The 20,094-nt window shown below is 31.4% G+C and overlaps 1 protein-coding gene across 1 annotated transcript in view; it reads right to left on the bottom strand.

Annotated features, from left to right (window-relative positions):
• LOC137398023 (uncharacterized) overlaps positions 1 to 20,094 on the bottom strand; it is a 110,298-nt gene that overhangs the window by 23,797 nt on the left and 66,407 nt on the right. Inside the window, exons 17-18 of the mRNA XM_068084123.1 lie at positions 13,029 to 13,169; positions 6,743 to 6,883 (exon numbers count right to left, since the gene is read on the bottom strand). Coding sequence (XP_067940224.1) covers positions 6,743 to 6,883; positions 13,029 to 13,169 — 282 coding nt within the window. The remainder of the gene's footprint in view (positions 1 to 6,742; positions 6,884 to 13,028; positions 13,170 to 20,094) is intronic.

The raw sequence follows: 20,094 nt of genomic DNA, 5'->3' as shown, positions 1-20,094 counted from the left end.
AAAATTAAGTGGTTCAAGTTGCAAATTATATTTTATAGTAAAATCAGCCAATGCAATTACACCAACCTTAATAAAAGCCCATGTTTTGGTGTATAGTAGATAATTTCTTGAAAAAAAGTCTTGGAACCTATTGACTAGTAACAGCAAACAAACACAGCTCTTTTTAAAGGTTAGTAAACTTTAGGATGTGGTTATCTGTAATTTGTACTAGCTATTATGAATCTTTATTGAGTCTCCAAGCAAAAGTGAGTCTCAAAACTTAGAGTTTTGGTTATTGAGTTATTAAAGTGTGACAACGGGTTATAGAAAACAAGTTTATGTGCCAGGTTCAACCTGATTAATTTGAGTAAACAAAATTATTGTTTTAGACAGATATAACTTTTTGCTGAGTTGCTATGATGTGGTGAACATGATATCAGAGAGGGTTACAAATATTTGCTGAAATAACATAAGACGAAACTCAGAATATTCTAACTCAAACATTTCAGTCAAAGTAATAGGCAGCAAACAATAAAATGTTTCCGTAACTCTTTGCTGACAAGTGGAAGAAAAATGTTCATTTTTACAACTTTTTAGATCAATAAAAATGCTCCACTTCCATTTTTATGCAAGTTACATAAAGTTAAGGCTGACCAAAAAAAATTGACAGTTAAACTTAATGACAAAAGATAGCTGTATTGGATGAAACTACTCAATTATTACTCGCACTTTGTCAATGTTTTGCTGATCACTCTGTACAATCGGTTCATAAAAAAACAAATGTAATGAATTTCAAAAAGGTTTATCAGAGGAGGTGTCAGACCAAATGATGCTTTTTTTAATTTTAATGCTGTCTGTCTACCATCAGTCTGTCTTTTTAGGCTTTTTGGTTTGGCCTCTTATACTTGACTTGCAAAATTTATTTTTTGTAAAATGATAGGTACATTTATTCATGTGTGTTGTAACAGTTAAAATAAGCAAAAACAACATGAAATTTTTCAATAAAAGTAATTGATTTCAAAACATTACATTTTCAGTTCCTTATTTATAATTATTTCCAGTTCACATATATGCCTGTGATATTTTGGGAAACTACATGTAGGATAAGAAAACTCAAATTGGGATTATTCTCACGACCAAACACAAGCGGAGCAAATGTTTGAGAGTTTTATGATAAATGCATGTGCAACCAACTCACGAAAATTATTCATCAACAATGTCGCAAACCCTGGTACAGGATTCTCATCAACAAATTAAACCACTTTTTAATAGAGTTGTTTAAGTATAATAATGATACAAAACACATATAAACCTATTTAGATATGTTACCAAATCTTTGTAAATTGTCGACAACATCTTAACACATCCCCATGTGATCGGATTATACACAAACAGACAGATTAATTTGGCCGAAAATCGTCATTAAAACTTGCCAAGCCTTATTTTTATCAAAATTAAGACCGGCAACTGAAACGCCGAGCGACAGCGAATAGAACCATTAAGTTCTGTGCATTTCACAAAAACAATGTGCACATTTCACTAGTCTATAGCATTGTCGAATCGCCGAAAGCTTCTGTAATTAACGTAGAAGTTCTGAAATATAATCATTTATTTTTTTGCCGATTTCATAGTAACTGACATTTTTGACACTTTTGAGTACTTTGGTATTCTAACTGATGTTCAAAGCAGTAAAAGTAAAAGAAATGACGATGATATTTTTTCTATCACTTTTTGTGCGATTATTACAATATTTATTTACAATTTTGAATTACTATTGAAGTGTTATAATCACACTAACAACATCGACGATGGGCAATATGTTACTGTTATTATTTTTTCTAAATAGTTTTTTGTTAAATAGATCTTCTAAAAATCTATATAAATATCCCAACTTATTAATATTGTTAGCTATGACGTTTTGAAATGTAAACACAATTTTGCATTGGCTTTCTATTATTACCGTACTGCTATATTAATAATATTGCTGATTATAATGATATCAGTGCATTTTACATCTAATATTGCAATTCTCCTATGGCAAGAGAGAGATATATATAAACATATAATCTTTACCTTTCACTACTGCTGTTTGTTGTGCATAATAACATCAACACCCAGTACATTACAGCTACCATTGCTGTTATCATATTGCACTGTAGTGCTCTTTGACTGCTAATATTGCATTTCTCAACCATCAGTATCCTTTTTTTCCCAATATCACTTTGATCATGGGCTGTATGACAGCGGTTTTTCTAGTATAGAATATTGTTTTTAGGTGTTAGCTTTGAATACTTAGGCTAATTACAGTGTGTACTCTGCAAAACATTTCTTTTAACCGGATTGCATTATATTTTCAGCCCTTCCCTTATTGAGGCATTTTGCTAGGATGCCAAATTAAAATATAGAAGCTGTTTCTTTTTTTAACTTGCTTCGTACATTTTTGAAAAGATAAAATTAACGCTTTTACATGTGAAGAGATGATAGTTGTACACATATTTTGACTATCCGTTCGATGAAGCAAGATGTATGCCATTGCCCTCATCAGTTGTGCCAAATTCTATTTCGTATGTGTAGTAATATTAGACTGAGATGAAAAAAGAACTACATGAATTAAAACATTAAACAAACACATTTATTAACTATTTCCACTGCTTTCAACTTTTCAAAGAAAACCATAGAGCTTTGCAAAGCTTAAAAGTGTCTTCAATATGCTGTAAAAATTATCGAAACTCGATCATGTGGTGTTTTCAAAGAAAATTTTTATCGTTCACCAAAAGGCTTCAATTTTTCAGATAAGCTGTTCAACCAATTCATGGAATAATCTAAAGACAATGAATATGATTCAAATTTTGTCGATTGAATCAGAGTGCACAGTAGCTCTGGCGATTGTGAAGATCAATCTATCTACGTACGTACACTGCAACAAACCCCAATGCAACACTACAGCGATGACAAAATAATGAACTGTCGTTGATACAACCAAGGTGTTATTAATGCTAGTTTGTGGACAATTTGCTGTGGTTCTCATTGTATTATTGGTTCAGAAAAACCAAACAATGAATTTCAACATGGTGGTCAATTAGTGGGGCTGTTTGATAGAAGGTTGGTGCTGTGTTTTTCAACCTTTCCCCATAGGCCCTTTTTATTAACTGTAGTGATAATTTAAAAGTAGCATTCAACTACGGGTTTAACAGTAAAACAACATTTCATAACTTGTAGCTTGTATGTTATGTATGTTCAAATGAGTTTAATAAGATGATATTAAAGTAGGCAACACAATTGAATACAATCTAACAATACAATTTACCTACTGTTACAGCATGCACTCTTTTGATAGACTTTGAATAAGCAGAAGTGGTCATTAAACCAAAACTATTATTGTATTATCTTATACTAACATTTTACTATTTCGATAAAACTAATTGTATTCAAAACCAAGCTTTCTTGAAAAAAATCACATAGTATTTCTTTTAAAAAAATCCTTGCCTGCTACTTGCCACAAGCAGAAAGCCATTGACCACAGTGGTTCCTCATCAAAAATGAATCATCTGAATGACAATAATTATTGCTGCAGACCAAAACTTGATAAATATTCTTTTTCGTAAATAGAACTGGATAACTTAGACACAACAAAGTTTTGAGCTTGTGATAACTTAAAAAATTATGTTTAATTTTTAGAAAGTAATTGCAGTTTATGCTGCTAACATGGACAAGCTGGTTGCAAAATTCAAAATAACACATCAACAAAGAACTGACTGCCTTAATTGTAAAGCTAAAACTAAAAGCGATTTGTATTCATACCAACACAAAACACTGTGGAAATACAACGTGAAAAAACGTTTGAAAAGCTATTTCTACATGTATCTACCAGCAGCCTGATGTCTACCAAAAGGTTTTTTCATTAATGACAAGTAGGTCGCGATCTCGGTAAGTGGGGTCAAGTCACACTGATTAAATTTGCGTAGTAGCGTTAGCAAGTTAGGGAACTCGATACCACGTGCATTTGTTGTGCTTTTAAAGCTATCTTTATTTAGGCTAATCAAGAATGCTGTTTCAAAATCTAGACTCTGCCTCAATAATAAATGCTCAAAATAACCCAAACTTGCTTCGCGGAATCGTTGCAATGCAAACGAGAGATAATAAAGCGTGACGTCGCCTAAATCAAACAAGCGTTTTTTTCATTGTCTCTATTGATAATAAAGATATACATGTATATGATACTTTCAAATAAAAGTTTGTCAGTTTTATTGATGCAGAATTATCTAATAAAAACAAAGTTTTGATATGGATGAATTTCCATGTTCAATCGATGCCAAAGATGATTATGAAAACATTATTTCAAAGTTCGAAGCCGTTAAAGTTTACACCGTTTTAATAAACTTCATTCACGAAAGTAAACATAATGCTAATAAGGAAAAATGCAACCTTCTTTAGCACATTCTATTTAAATGTTTCTGTAACTTAGTTCCAAAAGGCTCCAAGTGTATAACTCAATTCGAGAACAATAAAATTCATTTCTGCAGAAATGCTGGCTCTGAACAATCCATTTCTGAGTTGGACATTGCTATCATAGTAAAGATTAGCTGTTTCAACCTGGCATCGCCTAGGCAATAAAAAGGTCTTTGAACAGAAAATTTGTTTGTACTTAACATATAAAAACCTTTGCCATTCTAAATTTCAAACTACATCTCATGAAAAAAGCGCTTTGTTTAATTGAAATAAATATTGGAAAAAAATAAACAGAACTGTGAAAGTTTTCAAAGTTTGTCAAACCACTTTTGAATTTCATATCATGAGCAAAATGTTTTGTGGTCAAACAAACTATAAAAGTAAAAAGACTTGAAAAGGTTTAGATAAATATGTGAAAAATTTATCAAGTAATAGGTAAAATAAGTTAGCTTTGTTACAATTACAGCAAAATATAATTTGTTGATTACTTAAGTAATACGAACTGAGAAAATCACATAGAAAATCTTCAAAATGTAGAATTAATAATAACAATTCTTACATAGAAGTTTGTGCATGAATGAGTGCATGAGTGTGTGTCTAGAAAAGGTTAAATTTCCACCAGAACCAGCCATCGAAACTTTTATTATGACAATACTTGCACCTTTTGATACTGATAACAATGTAAACATGAGATATTGTCGTGTATTTGTCTGACCGAGTGGAAAGATAATGTCGAAACTCTACCTATGGAGACAATTCAATTGTTCGTGTGAGAAGAATTGGCCTTGATCTCAGATATAGTACATGTAATTGCACCTTACAAAAATAATTCTTAATAGGGACATTTTAATACATCGCCTCATTGGTAAAATTATCAGCGTGTGCTGTAGTTATAGCCAGACTGTCCTGTATGCATAAATTAAGAAAAAAAAATATATATATATGTATATATAAATATACATATATATGTATATATACATATATATGAGCTCTAAAAAGAGCTAATAATCCACTTAAAGATAGAGCTATAACTGAGTATAAACACCCAAACAAGCCAATATGAGTCAACACAGTGAACGAGATTGTAAATTACTTTGAGACAGTTCAGTCAAGTGCTCAATACTCTGGATAAGACAGTAAATCACCAAAAAGTAAGTCGGGTCAATTATTCCAAGGACACTTAATCATGAAAGCAAAAAAATTACATATGAACAGTTTGTATGCTTTCAAACCTTCTTGAAAAAAGTTTTCAACAGCACAGTTTAGTGCTACCTGGTAAATTGAATAGAACATTTTGAAAAGCAACAGAAGTGTCGCCTTCTTTCATGAATAAAAATATTTCTGCAGCTAATATTGTGAGGCATGTTCTAATGCTTAGTCATTGAAAGTCAGAACATTTTGCTTTGAATGACTGTAGAAGTTGCTGTCCTGGAAGTTGCTGTAAACCTATGTAAGATATGTTCTAGACCAAAGACTGAAGAAAAAGTAACAATGAAGTAGCCATAATCAGCAACATGTTTTATTCAGTGATTTTGACTTGGTATGTGTTAACATAAATATGGAGCATTACTCATGAAAAACCTTTTATTTTAACTCTTTGAATTTAGAATTAAGTTTCATTGTGTTGCATAAAAGGTGAAAGGTATTTTTTATATTAAATGTTACCATATCCGTGTGCAATGACCAATCAAGTCTTTTGTGGTCAAAATAATTTGGTCATCAACTGGTAGCAAAAATTCTCTATAGACATGAAATAGTTAAAACTTTTTAATTTAAATATTCAGATCCGGCATAAAAGTTGGTCCTAGATCCTGGGTATTTGTGGAACTATGGTTGAATTTGATAGTGGTTGCAAAGGTGATTCTAATTGTAAACAAAGAGTTGCGCCACTCAAAACTTTAAACACAACTATCTTGTATTACCATTTGAACAGTTTTAAAATAGATATATGTAGACTCTTGACTATAAAATCAGTTCTGAATAGCATGCAAACGAAAAAACACATGCAATGAAAATTGAAGCATTTTTTTGTTACGCTGAGCCCTTATCTCAGTTTTGATAATTTCCTATCTAACCTCACTTTCAGATATCATGACCAAAATATTTTTTCTCAAAAACTGCCAAACTAATTTGGATGGAGAACTAACAATGATTTAGTTTTCTATACACAATTTAATTTTTTTAAAGATAATATAAATTTTTAAATAGGATTTATAAAAATCAACATTTTCTAAATGTGGATTTTAATAAAAAGGCAACTGACAACTTGCTACTAAAAGTAGAGTGATTATCGATGATAAGGCTTTAGGCTAACCGGTTTGGTAGCTTAGTCAGCCAGCAGCAAGCCAAGTTGAGACGCTCAAGTGACTCAAGCTTTACTATTTCATCAAGTGTATCAGGATCTAACGGATTCCAGCGAAGGCTTAAATCTCTCAGCTTGGACAATGATGAAAGTCTGTAAAAGAGGGTAATTTTTTTATGAACACTAAATCAACTAATTGATAATATATGTTCACTTGCACATTCACGAATATTATGAGAGCATTATTCTCAAGATAGCCTATAAAATGTAAAAGGTTTTCATTTTCATAGCTAAACATACATACACAATGACGATCATTGCAGCTAAATAGTTCAACATTCCTTCTTTCTGATATTATATAAAATTGATCCACCAGAGGTGTAAAACTTCTGCTCAAAGTAACATAATTAACATTAGGCTATTGTTACTTTAAAATGCAGAAAAAAACAGTTACACTGCAATAAATCAATTAAGTTAATTTTTGCACAGAATATTAAATCAAAGAATTTCCGGTCTTTTTTTAAATTTTTGCCACTATTTTAACTCACTTGTTTTGCTATTGTAACAAAAATTAGTGGTACGATATCGGTAAACAATTGATGTGACTCATCCATTGGTAGGTCATGATGGATGATTGAGGTACAAATAAAGAATTTTATGATACTAAATATGAACTTCCTGTTTGTTCTGAGTCATTAGTTTTGATAAATGTGTGTTCAATAGTTAGGATGCTACTCTAAATATTTAAGTTAGTTGGTAAAACTGCACAATTTTTGACAATTTTGTCCTAACTGTAAAATTTCATTTTCAGTCCAATTAAATTTTCTGTGGGTACTCATTTTTGTTTGTGTTTACCTAAATATCATCATACTACGAGCACACTTAGATATAATTAATAAAATTTCACAGATTTCAGATCAATGGACCAGTTTGAAACCCAACACCAGAAAGCAGAAAAATTTAGAAAATTGAGAACAAAAACAATTGAATAAAATTCCCACAATTAATATGATCAGTTTTAATGTGAACAGACTACTTGGATAAAAAGGTTTTTTCTTGTGGATAATAAAATTTAATGTGAACTTGAAAAAAAAGTTCTTGAAAGAAACAGTTCAAAGTAAATTACTATGATTTGTTTTGGTTATTTTGCTGTGTTTATGGTGCCTATTGTTGCTTTTTTTCCTTAAAAAAGTCATTTATAGATAATAGATGTTGAGACAGTTTTTGGCATCAACCCAATTTTTGAGGTGTTTAAACATCAAACATAATTAGGTTTTTAAAAAAAATTATAAGAATAACCATGCGTAAATGGTATTGCGCGCATTAAAATGATAGCAAAAATAAACACTTGGGTGTTTAGGTAAAAAAATAAAAAAACCAATGATGCTGCTTTTAAATTTTAGGATGACAATATTATTTGAAGAAGGAATATGTTTTGGTGAAAATGTTCCACAAATTTATGTGTACCTCTAAAAAAATATTTTCTTATAAAGTTAAAGACATTGAATAGAACCAATGATATACAACCTCCCAAGGATAGCCGACGGCTACCATGTGGGTGGGGTTTAATGATGGAACTCTGTTAGGATTGTGCTAGCTTGGGTTTCGGAGCAAACACAACTCTCGCGGGGCGGTTGCGTTGCCTTGTTAGGTTCTGGAAAACACGACTCGTTGTTATCGTTTCATTAGCTCATTCAGTCAGTAGCCCCCACGGTTCCCAATAGCAAATCTTAAATTTCTACAATGTAGGGGTGATACCTAACCAAAATGATGGATCCATGCAAAATAAAACATTTCAAAGTACATACTTTTAGTAATTTTAAAATTGTAAAGGTCGTAGTATTTGCTTAAAGTTGAATATAATTTACCCGAACCATGGCCTTTTTTTTCCTAGTTTTCGATCAATATTTTACCACCCCTAATATATAATGACAAAGTATTTTATCGTTTTCACATTGTTTTACATGGCTAATAAGATGGGACAGTAGGCAAAAGCTGTGCTGTGTAGTTTTCATACTCAACATCTAAATACAAAACCGAATTTTGGCTATTTTACGATTGTGACTATTAATACCACAAATGCTTGCGAATGGCAACTGACTGATAATAATGACAATATTGGGATACTATATTTATTTGAAAACGAAATGAATTCAACAGATGAATAAACTAACCACTATAGTTCAAATATTTGAAAATTTACAAGGGGCTTTATTCAGCATATTTGTTTGCTCGAGTGCAGTGTTCGGATTCATCCCAACAGAGCTCCATCATTAAACCCCGCCCATATGAGACCCGTCGGCTATCCTTGGGGGGCTGTATATTATTGATAGAACTGAGGAAAATAGGGACAAAAATGAGCCACTATATTTCAATCCTTCTCTTGTAGTGACATTCTTTCCGATGTAATGCTCAAATAAAATTACTATTCAAATATAGGTTTTACTGTAATGAGTTTTTTAAAACTTAGGTTTTTGCTTCACTTCATTTCATATATTGAGATAACCAAGAATTAATACTATACACTACAATGAATTAACACAGTTTACCTACTATCACAGCTTTTATTGTTTTGACTGACCATGAATGAGCAGAATTTTTAATCAAAGCATGCAAACTGCTATTGTAATGACTCATGGGAAGATTTTATTATCAACATTCAATATTATTTCTAATATTGGCCAAAATTGCATTTATCCTATTGCAGGAGGAGAGATATAAACATATAATATTTTCCTTTCATTATTGCTATTTGTTGTATACATCAGTACCCTTTTCTTTTTTCCAATATCGCTTTGGTGATGGGCTGTATGACAGTGGAGTTTCTAGTATTATCCCGGTAAAACTATTTGTATTTTGAACAAAACTAAGCTCCGTAGAAATACAGTGCAAATCAATTGTTTGAACAAGTTTAAACCCGCTTCTGTTAACAAGCAGCAGCTTGTTTTTATACTGTGTCAAAGTACCAAACTGAAGTAAACAAGGAGCTGATTCGAGCAAAATATTCGATGGATACAGTCTTTAATTATTTCAATTGCACTGTTTTCAACGTTTAAAAAACACCGAAGTTTTGGCAAAAGCAATGTTTTGCAAAAACTTCAGTAAATTCGAGTTATATGCATCATCAAACTTGATGGAAGATAAAAAAACATAGGAAAATGTTTAATAAAAATTGAAAAGGATTGTTATTTAAATAGATAACTTCAATGTTTTACATTTATAAAATGTAAATAAACGCCACCTCTATTTGAACGCAACTTACAATTGCCCGCTAGCCCAAGAGAAGGGTTAAAAAACATACATGTAGCATCACTTTCTAAGTAACATCAACCTCCAGTTGACTAATACTTTGACATTATTTGATCTTTAAGAGCCCACAATAACAATCAACCAGTAGATAAGTGTTCCCAAAACGGTATTAGTAAAGAATTGTTTACATTAATAACAATTAATATTTTTGTTGTCCAATTTTAAAGGTCTTTGGTTTTTTCATTTACTTTTTGAAAATATCTCCATGGGAATAATTAGTAACCGCCTCAGGCTAGTAGTAGTTCTTTGTTTAACATAGTCTTGATACTTTGAAGGACTGACTGTGTATATAAAAAACGGTTTTAATTTATGCTGGTAGATGAATTGCTAGTTTTAGGGTCAAGGTTGCGTTTAATGAGCAAAACATTTACTCTTAGCATGTGTGCTAAATGCATTGCATAAAATATTAAAACATTCTCTGCTAAAAAGTATTTGCCCAATAATATCGATTTAGCTAGCAAAACAGACAAAAGTTGAGGTCACAAGACATTGTCAGCAACAATCAGAAAGCAACTACCCGAGCAAATGATGTAAATATTTGTTTTCGAATATTAATTTTTTGTTTGTGCATGCTATAAAATTATGGTTCGTTTGTGTCACTTGTTCATACATATATATATTGTATATATATTTATATATATAAGTGTATATATATAGATATACGTATTGTATATATATTGTATATGTATATGTATATATACATGTATATATGTATATATGTATTGCGGCTATCTTAACATGCGCTACCATGTATCTACGTTCCTAACTCTTGTTCTATTGCACATAAAATGCAAGTTTTGGCAGAAAACTGTAGCAATCGTACTACTGAGCCGAATGAGCTTTTATTCAACATTGGTAACAATAGATAAACAATAATATGCATTCTAATGTGTAGTTAAATAAAAGTCTGGACGTTCTAACAATTTGCAAAACTAGGCCCAGGCTATTATATTTTGCAGATGTTTTGCAAGCAATAGATAACAACTGATAGGATTAGATTTTTAATTAACGCCACTTCCAGCTAATTGTTACAAAATTGTTGATTTATTAAATACAGCACCAATGATAGTCATTTTTTAGAAGTTCTGCAAAAAGGCACGTTTACCTGAATACACGTTTCAGGTACACACAGCCATGTGCTGATACAGAGAGTAAAAACTTTTTTTAAATCGTTTAGTTCTGCATCAGTAGTTATTGGAAAAAGATAAATAGATTGGGAGTAGTACATGTTTGATGTAACAAAGATTATAAAAGCATCGGACATTTAGTAAACGCTTGTGTTGACTTTCAATACATTCATGATTATAATCAAATCATGTAAAAATAATCTGATTTTTTATCAAGTTCACTGTATTTTTGTATTATGATAAAAAGAAAACAAGTATTTGGACCGTGAAACCCACTTCAATGACTCTAACCAAATATATTTAAGTACATGAAGCATTATGCGTTAAATCTTTTTTGAAGCAAATAGTGGGAACTTGCTACAGAAGTATTTCCGTCAGGTCTAAAATTTCCTGGCTCTTCCACTTAACCATTCAAATGGCTATGTATTACTTGGAAAAACGTTTTGTGAATTTTCGAGCACTTAAAAAACCACTTCGAGCAGTCTTCAGTTTTCCTTTTGCTACATTGAGCAAATGTGGCTGAACAAAGCTTAGTATTTGTGTTGCTGCCTTTTGTGGCAATGGCCAATTTTTGATATCATGCTTTGTGAGCACTACAGAAAGCTGTGTTATACTCGGACAAAAGCTACAGAGGTGTAATTTTAATACACTCGCAAGTTCTTTTTTTAAATTTTAGGTTAAGATAAAACAAGTCGGGAGTTTTAGAGATCTGTTTCCATTTGAGAGTTAATATTAGGCATTGATTTATCAGTAAACGTATTTTATTGCTGGTTTTAGGATTAATGTTCCTATTGGCTAATCACCTATTTAGTTTGATGCACCCTGATGCAACAAAAAATAGTAATTTTAAAATTTACTATTTTAAAACCAACAATTAATAAACAAGCATCATCATACCAGAGCATAAAAAATACATATTAAAGTAAGAATGTAAAACTGAAAAGTTCACATGTAAATTCATTCATATTGTAAATGATTTACAATATGAATTGATTATCTGAGAGACGTTTCTTTGTGCTAAAAGCTAAACAAATCGCGCCTCCTTTGAAAATAATAAAAGTTGAAAAAGCCAGTCAACATCAGCTCAACTTTCAAAATGGTAAAATAAAAGATTATTTGATCCTGCGATCGTTAGTAATTTTTGTCTGATCAGAATAAATAATTCAATGCTAGAAGTGATGTAAACCTTTTAGACTTTTAATATATTTGGATAATACAGAGAGAAATATCGTTTTGGTAGCTCGCACGGCAATGTTACAGGGTTTGACTCTACAGAAATAAAGCTTGCAAGCATTTCATACAGGGTCAATGCACATGGTTGTATTTTCTTCAGTACTAGATATGTAAATGAATGATTTTGTAAAAAAGAATTGGCTCATTGAACTAAATTTAAGATTTGAGCTATGCATGTCAAAAAATATCGATTTTATTGAACTTTGAAAAGTAAATTATACGGCTTTCGAGTGTTTTTACCGGAATTTTACCAAGCCAAAGGGTTAAAAAATAGTTAAAACGGTTTTCCGAAAGTGGTTGCTAACATAAATCGGCTTGTATTTCAGTTGTTTTAAAAACCACAAATATTTGTTGAAGTGTTATATTTCTGTGAGAAAGCCTTCTTTTCAATGTCTTTGAGTTTACCTTTCTATATTTAACTCGTGAAATAGTTTTTGTGAACTGATCACTTAATGTTTGCAATAAACATATACCTTGATACCAGAAAATCAGAAATAATATTTAGAGGCAACAATATAATGACCTGTAGTTAAAATTTTATTTTTTGGATATTAAAAAATTAGCACAGAAATACTTTTTTTTTTCTGCCATGGTCTAATTATGTTGATTGAGTGTGTATAGATACTGACCTAAACGGAAGTTCTTTCAGGTCACAAGAACTCAAGTTAAGCTTCTCTAGTAACACCAGTTTTTCCATACCGACAAGTGACTCAGAATCGAGTTTATTCGAGTTGAGATAAAGTTCTTTCAGATTGGTCAGTGAATCAAATCTGGAACAAACAATCATAAACAACCACAAAATTGAGAGTATTATTCAATGAAAAAAAGTATTCTATGGTTGTTTGTAATATAAAGTGACACCAACTTTTTAGTGTGTATAGTGTAAAAAGGTGCAGTTTATTGCAACAGATTTTTAGCTCAGAAATTTTGGGCAGTCATTCAAATTTGTAACATTATGTGACATATTTACCAAGTATGGTTATACCTACAATTTACATTTTTGTTCACAGAAAATAGATGTGAATCTGCCTAATATACTATGTTTTTTAATTTTCTAAAGCTTTCAGTGTGTCATGCTTGTTTTGTTTAGAAGATGAAATATCAGGTGGTGACTATTTCATTCTAACATTAAATATCAGCAGTTGTGAGCTGTCTTGTGACTTTATATTCAATTTATATTTTTCAAAAATAATGTTATTCAAGTGTCTGATAAAATAATAAATACAAACTTCAAAATGTGTATTGTTATCATAATTAAAACTAATTATGTGCTGAGCTTAAGTGAAGCATAATATCATTGCCTGTTTTCACTAAGTAGAAGAAGTTCTTAACTAATTTTACTGAACAAGATATTAAGTTGCTTGATTCATAAAAACAAGTAGAAACTGCTGATGGTAGTTGAAATAATACAGTTTAGTATTTTCATAATGCATCAAAGTTTAGTAAATATGAAATATTATGGAAATTACATCTAGTGTTAGATTGTAAATTTGATTTTTATTAGTACTTATAATGCTGTTTACTTGAAAGAAAATTCAACGTAAGAACAGTCCCTTATGTTTTGGGCTAAATGTTAGGATTGTCTGCATCTGTTTAAGTTGGTCTCACACGAGCTAATCCATTCTTTGTTAATGCTAACATTTAATGCTTGTAATTTGATATGTCAAAGCGAAGGTTTTACTAAAAAGCAATAATTTTTTTCAAACAATTAAAAACTCATGATACGGTCTCAAAACATATTTTTAAAAATTAAGTTTTATAGATCAAAGAGCAGGCGAACCATCTGGTTAAAATTCATTTTACAGCCACAAGCTGTTTATTAATCTGACTGCCATAAAGATTGTTTCTTACCTCTCATCACCTAAGTATTACTGTTTGTCACATAATCTAGTATGACTCGACTCGAAACTTATAAAATATTATGACTTGAAAACAGAAACAGCCAATCATTCTTTGAATTATTGTCATATTTTCTTATTAGTAAGGACTTCAGTAGTGAGGACATATTTTCTTAAGAAATGTGTCCTCAGTACTGAAAACTAATGAAATACCATGCAGCAGGAAATCAGAGTTTATATGGGACAGTATGAAGCTATAAAAAATGGCAATGCTGACTTGTTAAAGTTTAACCAATTCATTAACCTTTTTAGTGTCTAAAGTTTAATAATGTCCAAATATAGCAAATCTTTAAAAATGATATTTTTATTCAAAATGAGTTGTATATCTCATCAAGCCCAAACAAATGGGTAAAACTTTAGTATTTGCTTAAATGTCTGACAAGTATGAAGCTAGAGAGCATTAATTAATAAGGGGTTTTTATCTACATGTAGCTATGATTGAGAGAAAAAGTTTCAATTTTATTATTTAACATACAGTGGTGTGAAAAATAAACGGACCACCTTATAAAACTTGATCATTGCTAGCGCTCAGCACTCAATGTGATTAAATCCCTCATTAAGCTCTTGTTATTGAGTTGAACCTATACATAGTATACATCAAAAGAAAGCTTAGAATGAGTAGAACGTGATAAAACTAATTTTAGCTTGAATCAACAATGTTAGATAAGTTTTAGAGAAAGTCAAAGCTAGCAATTATTTTTTGGCATTTTCACTCATTTTGAATAAAATTAAACCTCTATTGTATTTATGTTCAAACTTAAAGCAGTGATGCTACTCAGATCAAAGACGTTGTGTGAAACAATCCTCATGTCGTCACGTTTTGCACAACAGAATAATTCGTCTTTGAAGTTGCTAACTTGCTATAAAAGTGAACTTCTAGCGTTGGTAGATTCATTCAGTCAAACATCGACATCATGCCTCGTCATCTTACAGAAGCAAAGCGAGCAGTTATCGTACACCTTTACCAGGAAGGCAAATCACAGCGGGAGATTGCCAAAGAAGTAAAGGTTGCTAAAAGTACTGTTTGTAACAACATCAAACGGTTCCTGGTAAAGGTGTACGATGACTGCTCGCTTTGCTTCTGTAAGATGACAAGGCATGATGTCGATGTTTGACTGAATGAATCTACCAACGCTAGAAGTTCACTTTTATAGCAAGTTAGTCACTTCAACGATGAATTATTCTGTTGTGCAAAACATAACGACATGAGGATTGTTTCACACAACGTCTTTGATCTGAGTAACATCACTGCTTTAAGTTTGAACATCAATAAAATAGAGGTTTAATTTTATTCAAAATGAGTGAGAATGCCAAAAATAACTGCTAACTTTGACTTTCTCTAAACTTTATCTAACTTTGTTGTTTTAAGCTAAAATTAATTTCATCAAGTTCTACTCATTCTAAGCTTTCTTTTGATGTATACTATGTATAGGTTCTACTCAATAACAAGAGCTTAATGAAGGATTTAATCACATTGAGTGCTGAGCGCTAGCAATGATCAAGTTTTATAAGGTGGTCCGTTTATTTTTCACACCACTGTATGTAAAGCTATACTAGGGAATTGAAGTAACTAACAAGCAGTCATAAGTATCCACGATATTGCTATAGTATTACAACAAGACCAGAGGAATTTAGATTAAAACTACATGTATTTACTAAAGATGATGCACTTGGCTAGTTCTGTGCAACAGGTGGGCCTGGCATGAAGTGTGGCCCTCAGACATTTTTAATGTGGCTCAATTCCACTTTCTTAATTATTTTTGGATTATGTGAAACATGCACTGCTCAATCAATAAACATGATTGTCACAAGATATCAACGAAGTAAATGTACCATCTATATCACTATTGAGACCAATACTTTTTGCAAGCTATAACTGTATGAGCAATTAAAACGTTTCAATGATTACTAGTAGATGAAGTTTGGAGTCTGGAATTAGAAAATTATACAAGCCCAAAAAATGTAAAGGCTTTATTGATAATTAAAAATGAAAGATTAGTCTATTTGTTAAATTATATTTTAATTAAAAATTTTTTATTGTAACAAAATAAATTATGCGTAGAGAGACATATGTAACTTGTTGTGGCTTCTAGTACTAACAATTTCAACATCAATTAAAATTTAAATACAATATCTCTTCTGATGGTATACAATCCAAACAAAGGCAAGTACAATCGCAAAAAACCTAAAAATTGTTTGTACCAATTTCAATTAAAACATCAGAAGCATGCAACTATTACAGGGTTTTTTGTGCCTTAATATATATGGTATATCATGCAATTAAACGAAAACACTTGTCGGTAATTACCGCTGAATAACCGATCATAAAAAAGAAAAATCAATTTCTTTTAACTAATAATGAGCCGAAAGTTATAGAAAAATGTGCAATGTTTGGTTATGTTGTGGTACATTTCAACACACCGTACCGAGGTGTCACAGAAAAACAATTTTTAAGAAAATAAAATTGATTTCAAGTTCTAGCCATGCAAAGAAAAGTTACTGAGATGATAGATTTTTATGTATCAATATAGATGTAAACTATTCTACTGCTTGCCGATATATTATGCTATTGGACTTCAACATTTTAAGGAATAATGAAAAAATATGTTGCGATGTTGTCATACTAAGTTCAGCAGATGTAAAATTTCTCACAAGTTTACATACATCTAATACTTTTAGAAACAATACAAAGTTTTGTGTGAGGTGAAACGTAAAATTTATATTTTGCTTTATGCTTCCTTATTTTGGAGGCAAACCCCTTAGGAGCTTTACTTAAGGTAGCGAAAAAGGCAACCAAGTAGGTAAATGATATTATAAATACTGTACAAGTTCGTGTTTAAACTCCTTGCACAACACTGAATGCTCGAATTCTATACCTGTGAATAGGAAATTAGATTGCTGAATAAGTAATTAACTTGTACCGCACTGTAACTGACTATATTGCAGTGAAAGACTTGTAACAGCATAACAAACCTATGTGAAGGGGTTTGGTTTTCCTTTGTGATGCGCATTTTACAATCAGTTACACTGGTTAGTTTGGTAAACTTTGTTTCGGCAACTTTTTAATTGGCAACCGTAGCTGTGATATACTCTGTTCTACTGTTTCAGGGCTACAATCAGTGCTTAGCATGCATTTGCAAGCTATGAATGTGGCTGTTTGTCTTCATAGACAGTTAAAGCGTGCACTCTCAATGGCAACGCATGAAAGTTTTTTTTTACTTAAAAACCTGTTTTGAATGTTAATTTGAACTAGCCCAGCGATGCAAAAGAAATATGCGGTCAAAAAAATGTATGTGGTATTAAAACAAAAGCAACAGTCAGATTACAACTTGCCGATCAAATTATGGAATACTTTTGTCAAAAATTGTTAATTTTTCTTTTGTCATACATTACAAGTACTCTTGCTATGGCATTTGTTGTTAATATAAATTTTGATCACAGTTTGAGTTATTATTGTTACATAGCTTATCTATTGTTTTTAGAAATTAATTCATAAACAACTCATTTTTATTGCACAAAGAAGGCAAGTTTAGGCTCAAAACCTTGGAAACTTATCAATCAGTGCAATGATCTTTTACGCAATAGTATTAAACACATTTATCGAGGTAAAATACGCTTACAAAATGGAAATGTTTTTCAGTTTTAGTTTTAGTTTAGTTTAGCCAGCTTTTCAGTTTGGTCATTTTATATCGTAGTTAAAAGCCTCATGTAATATCCTTATTATCTACAGGTTTAACCTTTTATCTGCCAGCCGTGTCCAAATTTACATGTAGCATTCGGCCTTGGCCAGCCATTTTACTGCAAATTCTCGAATTTGTTTTATGAAATGAACACATTTTTTCTCAACTTCAAACTCTATAAAAACATGTTGAAATTATGAGTTTTTTTGCCACCATTTAAAAAAAACAGTATTGTGCAAAAAATTGAATGTATCTATGCTTTTTGCATTGCTATCTATATGTGAAGATACGATTGCTATGAAGCTAAAATTACCATCAACAATGTTTCTTATTAATCAACTACTTTACCCTCCATCAGAATTACGGCGGCTATTTTTATTACCTGTGCAATTTTCAAACTCCAATTATGAATCAGCTATAAGTTCGTCAATATAAATGTCAGTAATCTTTTGTCTTCTCACACGACAGCTCCTTCCGAAGCCATTACAACATTGAATAGTTCAAATATCGTTAACAAAAGGTGTTTGTTTTTGAGTTACAAGTTCCCAAGCAAAGATTTAAATTTGGTTCTCAAATTTATGCTAGTTTATAGAAAAAATTTTAGCATCACTGGCTTGACCATAAAAGTGCTAAAGAGTGTTGGTTACATTGTCAAAGAATAATTAAACAAATTTACTTCGCACTTGCTCGAACATTCACAAAATATGTCAACCAATAGTTTCGCATGAATATGCATTCGCCACCAAAAGGCATCATAATTTCATTTGCCATAGGATACTAATTACTATGTACAGTAACACAGCCTGATGTGACATTGTTTGGGTACTGATTATCATAAATTTATTTAACTGCTATGGTGTATTGCATACTTCACATCTCTAAGTTCCACTCCTCTCAGTCGTATTGTAATAACAAATACACATTACAGAATGCTAATTTGGTATTTTCTTCTGTCTCTTTAACTTTTACCCAACAGTCATAACTTAGGGATTGCAGTAACGTTTAAATTTTGAGTTACCTAATCACTTAGATAAAAACACTGCTTTTTTACGCACATTGACAATGCTTCAATATTTCAACAACTGCACAAGTCATATATTTACAATGAATCTTTTCATAGAATGTAGCAGCTAGACCCGAATAATGGATTTTTATGACTGCCTCAACTCTTCCTCTATAAAGTTCATTTTTTTAGTGAGACAATTAAATATTTGTTAAAATGTAATACAGTCAAACATGGATAACTCCAACTTCAAGGGACCGAGCAAAAGTGTTCGAATTATCAGAGCGTTCAAGTTATCAGAGTACGGTCACAAGTCCATATATTTACTTATTTATTAGTAGATACATGTACATAAACAAACTATAATATAAATCAAAAGCACAAATGGCTTGTTTCAAATTAAATGCTTCTAAGGTAAAGTTTAAAATGTTTTCATGAAAAAGTATAGAGATTTTTCTATCACTTGAGATTGGTTTGTTGTTTGAGGTGATGTTATTGCCAGGACGTTTTTCAGATTGACATTGGCAAAACTTGATCGTTGTTGAAATGCTCAAAAGAAAAGACATTTTTTTCTTTTGGGGTTTTACCCATGATCAATTTTGCCATTTTTTTTTGAATTTTATGCAGATTACCTTACTTTACTTGGGATTCGTTAAGAGCAACACTCCGAGGCAGTTCAATTAGAAGTTTTACGAGGTTTTACGGTACATTCTATATCACTAACACTTTTTTAATAGATACTTATTGAATGTACACACGTATTCTGTGTTTAGGTCAAACGATGAATAGTTTTTTTGTAGCTCAGACAACGTATATGTTTAATTACAACAACTTTTAAGACGTTTTAAACATTCAACATTCCGACGTTGATTCAACACGGAATCAACAGCGGAAAACTATTCATCACGGGCTAGCCGGGTCACGCACTTAAGGATTTTCGCCACGCACATACAAAACAAAAACAACATGCGATTTTTGTTTTGTATGTGCGTGGCGAAAATCCTTGCGCCCGTGACCCGGCTAGCCCGTGCTATTCATCGTATCGCAGTATAAATCAAATTTCACCAAACTTTTAGAAAAGTCGTTGACAAAAATATTTTGCCGATGGTGGTAA

This window comes from Watersipora subatra, chromosome 6 (genome assembly GCF_963576615.1).
Source record: "Watersipora subatra chromosome 6, tzWatSuba1.1, whole genome shotgun sequence".
Classification (NCBI taxonomy): domain Eukaryota; kingdom Metazoa; phylum Bryozoa; class Gymnolaemata; order Cheilostomatida; family Watersiporidae; genus Watersipora; species Watersipora subatra.
The sequence above is the reverse complement of the archived record's forward strand: the minus strand, read 5'-3'. Positions and strand labels throughout refer to the sequence as shown.